This window comes from Mobula hypostoma, chromosome 11 (genome assembly GCF_963921235.1).
Source record: "Mobula hypostoma chromosome 11, sMobHyp1.1, whole genome shotgun sequence".
NCBI lineage: Eukaryota > Metazoa > Chordata > Chondrichthyes > Myliobatiformes > Myliobatidae > Mobula > Mobula hypostoma.
In genome coordinates, this window is record NC_086107.1 from 104,386,444 (window position 1) to 104,393,628 (window position 7,185).

At 44.3% G+C, this 7,185-nt stretch overlaps 1 protein-coding gene across 2 annotated transcripts in view; it reads left to right on the forward strand.

Annotated features, from left to right (window-relative positions):
• LOC134354052 (nucleobindin-2-like) overlaps positions 1-5,965 on the forward strand; it is a 28,051-nt gene extending 22,086 nt beyond the window's left edge. For both annotated transcript variants that reach the window (XM_063062762.1, XM_063062763.1), the window contains exons 12-13: positions 1,392-1,494; positions 5,024-5,965. In XM_063062762.1, coding sequence (XP_062918832.1) covers positions 1,392-1,494; positions 5,024-5,208 — 288 coding nt within the window. In that variant the 3' untranslated portion in view covers positions 5,209-5,965. The remainder of the gene's footprint in view (positions 1-1,391; positions 1,495-5,023) is intronic.
• Positions 5,966-7,185: the final 1,220 nt, after the last annotated feature.

Sequence of the window (7,185 nt, forward strand, 5' to 3'; positions counted from 1 at the left end):
CGGTGGTGGGGAAACTGCTGGAGTCAGTTATCAAGGATGTGATAACAGCACATTTGGAAAGCGGTGAAATGATCGGACAAAGTCAGCATGGATTTGTGAAAGGAAAATCATGTCTGACGAATCTCATAGAATTTTTTGAGGATGTAACTAGTAGAGTGGATAGGGGAGAACCAGTGGATGTGGTATATTTGGATTTTCAAAAGGCTTTTGACAAGGTCCCACACAGGAGATTAGTGTGCAAACTTAAAGCACACGGTGTTGGGGTTAAGGTATTGGTGTGGGTGGAGAATTGGTTAGCAGACAGGAAGCAAAGAGTGGGAATAAACGGGACCTTTTCAGAATGGCAGGCGGTGACTAGTGGGGTACCGCAAGGCTCAGTGCTGGGACCCCAGTTCTTTACAATATATATTAATGACTTGGATGAGGGAATTAAATGCAGCATCTCCAAGTTTGTGGATGACACGAAGCTGGGTGGCAGTGTTAGCAGTGAGGAGGATGCTAAGAGGATGCAGGGTGACTTGGATAGGTTGGGTGAGTGGGCAAACTCATGGCAGATGCAATTTAATGTGGATAAATGTGAAGTTATCCACTTTGGTGGCAAAAATAGGAAAACAGATTATTATCTGAATGGTGGCCGATTAGGAAAAGGGGAGGTGCAACGAGACCTGGGTGTCATTATACACCAGTCATTGAAAGTGGGCATGCAGGTACAGCAGGCGGTGAAAAAGGCGAATGGTATGCTGGCATTTATAGCGAGAGGATTCGAGTACAGGAGCAGGGAGGTACTACTGCAGTTGTACAGGCCTTGGTGAGACCACACCTGGAGTATTGTGTGCAGTTTTGGTCCCCTAATCTGAGAAAAGACATCCTTGCCATAGAGGGAGTACAAAGAAGGTTCACCAGATTGATTCCTGGGATGGCAGGACTTTCATATGAAGAAAGACTGGATGAACTGGGCTTGTACTCGTTGGAATTTAGAAGATTGAGGGGGGATCCGATTGAAACGTATAAGAGCCTAAAGGGATTGGACAGGCTAGATGCAGGAAGATTGTTCCCGATGTTGGGGAAGTCCAGAACGAGGGGTCACAGTTTGAGGATAGAGGGGAAGCCTTTTAGGACCGAGATTAGGAAAAACTTCTTCACACAGGGAGTGGTGAATCTGTGGAATTCTCTGCCACAGCAAACTGTTGAGGCCAGTTCATTGGCTATGTTTAAGAGGGAGTTAGATATGGCCCTTGTGGCTACGGGGGTCAGGGGGTATGGAGGGAAGGCTGGGGCGGGGTTCTGAGTTGGATGATCAGCCATGATCATAATAAATGGCGGTGCAGGCTCGAAGGGCCGAATGGCCTACTCTGCACCTATTTTCTATGTTTCTATGTTTCTTGTTCCAGGCCCTGCAGCAGATGGAACAGAAGAAATTCCAGCAGAAAGGCAAAGCCCCCCTTTCTGGCCCAGGAGGAGAACTGAAATTCCAACCCGCTGACACACGCTCAGGTAAGGGGATCTGATGGTGAGGCTAAGTACACGCGGGAGATTTGTGAAAGTGAGCAAGGAACAAGCAGTCGGTATTTTTATCGCCTGCATTCAACCTTTTAAAAGGATGTTGCCTGTCCGGCAGTGTTGTATCCTGTCCCTTTGATACCTTGGAGTTGAAAGCTTTCCCTGTGCAGGATGGTAGTGCGTAGAACTGAATACTGTCACAGTGGATGCCTACCTAGTGTGGCAGTGTTCAATTCGCAACACTGTCTGTGCAGAGTCTCTACCTTCTCACCATGACCGTGTGGTTTCCTCCGTGTGCTCTGGTTTCCTCCCACGTTCCACAGACATGCGGATTAGGGTTAGTCAGTTGTGGACATGCCAACACTTGCAGGCTGCTCCCAGCCAAATCCTTACTGATTTGATTTCACACAAACTACACCATGTTTTGGTGTACGTGTGACACAAGGTGAATATTTTTAATCTTCTTTGGCCTAATTGGAACTTGGGCAACTGTTAGCTGCCCTCTGAAATGATACAGCCAACCACCTGGGTGTCTTGAGGTCGGCAATAGCCACAAATCCATAATCATTTAATGATAAATTGTGAATTTAAAAAAAACACATGCAAATATCAGTGGTTATAGGTCACATTCGATCTGGCCAGGATCTTTCTTATCTTGGAAACTGAGTGCACAGAGGGTCATTGGGCCCAGAGTGCCTATGTCAGACCACATGGACCTCAGCAAATGGATCCTCCAGTTCCAAACCAGAAGACCACAGTCTGTGCAGATTGGAAATGACATCTCCACTTCACTAACAATCAACGCTAGCACACCTCACGCTTTGCTTAGCCCACTGCCCTACTCTCTCTGCACCCATGACTGTGTAGCTAGGCACAGCTCAAATGCCATCTACAAATTTGCTGATGATACAAGAATTGTTGGCAGAATTTCAGATGGAGACGAGAGGGCGTACAGGAACGAGATATACCGGTTAGTTGAGTGGTATCGCAGCAACAACATTGCATTCGATGTCAGTAACACCAAAGAAATGATTGTTGACTTCAAAAAGGGTAAGACGAGAGAACACACACCAGTGTTAGCATCAGGAAGAGGTACATGGAGCCTGAAGACACACACTCAATGATTCAGGAACAGTTTCTTCCCCTCTGCCATCCAATTTCTGAATGGACATTGAACCCATTAATACTATCTCATTATTTCTATTTTTGCACTACTTATTTAATTCAGCTATTTTATATATTTTTATTTATATATATATATATATATATATATATATATATATATATGTGTGTGTGTATGTGTATATATATATATATATATTCAGATTTTTCTATTACGATGTATTGCATGGAACCTGCTACCACAAAATCAACAAATTTCACAACATATGTCGGTGATATTAAACCTTTTTCTGAACAGTTCTGATTTCTATTGTGAACCTAAAGGTCGTTGGATTGGGGTGCAGAGCTGTTATTTATCTTGGAGTTTAACTTCATGTTTGTTTATATAATCACCGACTTCCGTGTGACTGTTCTGTGAGTTTTCCAGTGGTTATAATTACCTCTATTTTTCTGGAGACCTGGTTTCAGTGGCTGCTGTCACATTACTTGAACCTGGCTACCTTATTGGTTAATTGTTATCACTGGAATCTCTTATTACTGCTTTTGGTCGTTTTATTTTCGTTAATTACTTATTTGTTTGTTGGGATATAGTGTGATAGCCCTTCTGCCCCTACTTGCTGCAGCGCCCAGCATCCCCTTGCCTAATCACAGGACAATTTACAATGACCCATTAACTACCAGCCAGTATGTCTTTGGACTGTGGGAGGAAACTGGAGCACCTGGAGGAAACCCACTGTGTCACGGGAGGAATGTATAAACTCCGTACAGACGGCAGCGGGAATCTTTGTCTTTTGCTTCTTCCTATTCTTCGCTTTTGTAACACTTAGTAAAACTCAACAGCAACAAGTTTCATGCCTCATTCTTGACTTCCAAAGAAACCTTTGGCATACAAAACATAGAAACATAGAAAATAGGTGCAGGAGTAGGCCATTCGGCCCTTCGAGCCTGCACCGCCATTTATTATGATCATGGCTGATCATCCAACTCAGAACCCCGCCCCAGCCTTCCCTCCATACCTCCTGACCCCTGTAGCCACAAGGGCCATATCTAACTCCCTCGTAAATATAGCCAATGAACTGGCCTCAACTGTTTCCTGTGGCAGAGAATTCCACAGATTCACCACTCTCTGTGTGAAGAAGTTTTTCCTAATCTCGGTCCTAAAAGGCTTCCCCTCTATCCTCAAACTGTGGCCCCTCGTTCTGGACTTCCCCAACATCGGGAACAATCTTCCTGCATCTAGCCTGTCCAATCCCTTTAGGATCTTATACGTTTCAATCAGATCCCCCCTCAATCTTCTAAATTCCAACGAGTACAAGCCCAGTTCATCCAGTCTTTCTTCATATGAAAATCCTGCCATCCCAGGAATCAATCTGGTGAACCTTCGTTGTACTTCCTCTATGGCAAGGATGTCTTTCCTCAGATTAGGGGACCAAAACTGCACACAATACTCCAGGTGTGGTCTCACCAAGGCCTTGTACAACTGCAGTAGTACCTCCCTGCTCCTGTACTCGAATCCGCTCGCTATAAATGCCAGCATACCGTTCGCCTTTTTCACCGCCTGCTGTACCTGCATGCCCACTTTCAATGACTGGTGTATAATGACACCCAGGTCTTGTTGCACCTCCCCTTTTCCTAATCGGCCACCATTCAGATAATAATCTGTTTTCCTATTTATGCCACCAAAGTGGATAACTTCACATTTATCCACATTAAATTGTATCTGCCATGAATTTGCCCACTCACCCAACCTATCCAAGTCACCCTGCATCCTCTGCATCTGGATCCAACAAGGTTCAATGCTCAGTAATGTCTTGTACCATTCAGCTAGGTCTTCTAATTGACAGAAACAAACTACAACAAATTCAGACTGGATCACATTATTAATGCATTTATGATTTTACTTGCAAGGGAAGGTATGTTTCCAGCCAAGTTTTGTCCGAGGAAAAATAGCTTCCACCTTGCTTCAACCAAAACATTTTTTTAACATAAGAACAGTAATTAGGTTACTCCATTCCATATTATTATATCCCTCCATTATCCTTACCTTGTTTTCACATTTGTTCTTTAGAAGCTCTATCCTGTTTACCTCCGTTGTCAAAACATCCTCTGTGGCCTTAAAAGAAATTGTCTGTCATTTTTTTTTTAAAAAAAAAGTTTCCTCCCATAAAACACTCAAACTTGTAAGTTTTCCCATTCAAACCAGCAAAGCACCTTGGGATTTCATAGACTTCATTTTGTTCACATTATATTTTACAAAAGTTACAAATGTATAAGACTTCAGGGTTACAGATATATTTCCACAATATCACCAGCAGGAGTGGGGCTCGACTCCACAGCAGAATCCTTTCAGCGCCACGCTGTCTTGCTTTGAGTCAACTTGTTGCATCTCTGGATCTTTCAGATGTCCGAGCTCCAGTCAACGAGCCGGCACAGGTACAGCCTGAGGTAGAGAAAGTGGACCATGCTCCCGGCCACCAGGGTGACCAGCCACCACCACCGCCACCGGACAACAGAGAACACCAACCGGCAGCGCCTGCCCACCACCCTGTGGAGAAGCAGCCAGAACCAGTTGTGCAGCTACAGTGACCTCAAACACCTGACTGTCCCATAAATCACTGTTCGAGGTAGCAAGATCAGAGTCCGATTAATCAGGAGTATTTATCATTTTAAGTCTGTGAGCCTGTTAAGCAATATATTTTAGAGTCCAGACCCTGCACTGTACCCTTCTCTCTTCATTTGAACATTGCTATGTTTCTGTCTCCTGCTGACTGGGAGTGTAGTCCCACTCATTGCTACCAGCTGGTTCCAGCAGGTTGAGTCGAGAGGCATTTCCTTGCTCTGCACTAGCTAAAGGGGCAGCTCTCAGGATTTCTCCTCACTGAGCTAAGACTGTAATGGAGGACAAGCTGGCGTCCATGCTGTGGATGGGCGATCACCTGAGTTTTGTTCAGCTGTGATGCCTAAGCCTTCATGTTCAGATGTGTCCTTGCAGCAGCACACAGTTTAAAAGCAGCTAATTCGCCCCAGTTTTGTTTTTCTCTTCTTCCCACCCCCTATACTTCGACTGGGTCGCTGTGTGCCAAGGTGTTTTAATGTTTTAGAATATTCTGTGATATTACAAGATCATTTTGAACCTGTGCACAAGTATTAGAGAAAGAATTAATGGTGGAAATTCTGCCTGAGGACCTTCAGGTTACCACCCACATTGTCCCTGCTGAGAGACGGTGAGGCAGAGTGGAGCATCTGATTTTTAAAGTAAAGCACTTTTTAAAGCATATGATGCAAGTTTGAGAATTGTGTGTTTTAATTAATGGGCATTTGTGAAATAAAGGGTGTGACTGGGCCACGTGTGGCTGTGCCTTATTTTTCCCTTCTCTAAAGCACACATAGTGTTTCCATCCACCGCAAAAGGTGGTATTTCCCATTAGCCACCCATTTTAATTCTATTTTCCTTTCCCATTCCGACATGGGTTCACGGTCACAACGAGGCTACCTTCATGTTGGAGGAACAGCACCTCTTATCCTGTCTGGGTAGCTTCCAACCTTGGTGGCATGAGCATCGATTTCTCTAACTTCTGTTAATTTCTCCCCACTCCCCCTTCTCTCTTAATTTTCATTCCTCATTCTACCTCCCTTCTTGCCCCTTCTGACCTGCCCATCACCTCCATCTGGTGCTCTTCTCCCTCAGTCCACTGTCCTCTCTTGTCAGATTCTTCCTCCTTCAGCCTTCTTTCTCTTCTATCTACTACTCGCTGCTTCTCACTTCATGCCCTCCCTCCTCCATCCACCTACTATTCCACCTCACCTGGTCTCCCCTACCACCTGCCAGCTTATTCTCCTTCCCCTCCCCTCCACCTTCTTATTCTTGCTGCTTCCCACGTCCTTTCCAGTCCTGGTGACCAGAGTGTTCTACCACCAAGCCTTCAAAAGTCTGGGATATAGATCATTGGGTCCATGGGGTTTATCACCTAGTCTTGCCATCTTCCATTGTTACCACTAAAACTCATTTCCTTTGGTTCCTCATTCCTGCTAGATATTCAGCACGATAGTATTTGGGAAGGGGATTTTATATCTTCTGTGATATTCTCCCTTGACAGTACCAACCCAGCTAAGATGATATCATACTTTTGTTGGCCAAGGTAAAATCCCAATCTATTTACATCGCGCCATAGACCAGCGGTTCCCAACCTGGGGTCCATGCACCCCTTGCTTATTGGTATTGGTCCATGGTATATATTAAAAAAAGTTGGGAATCCCTGACGTGGAGGGACATTTAGTGAAATGTATTAACATGAACATCAACTTCAATTTCTATATGTGTAATTTGCTTTGGGAAGCTTTGCAGTTACACCTAGGTGTAACACTTGACTAACACTTCATGGTTTAACAAAAAACTTCCACAAACTGGAAGCACCTGGCCTTGAAAAGGAAGAATATAAAGACATATAAGCTGGATTTATTGTCCAACAGAACACACTAAGGGGCTGGCTAAAGAATGTTTGAAAATTTTGAAAACTATAAAACCTGAGAATGGAATGCCAAAACAAAAAATAATCAGGATTA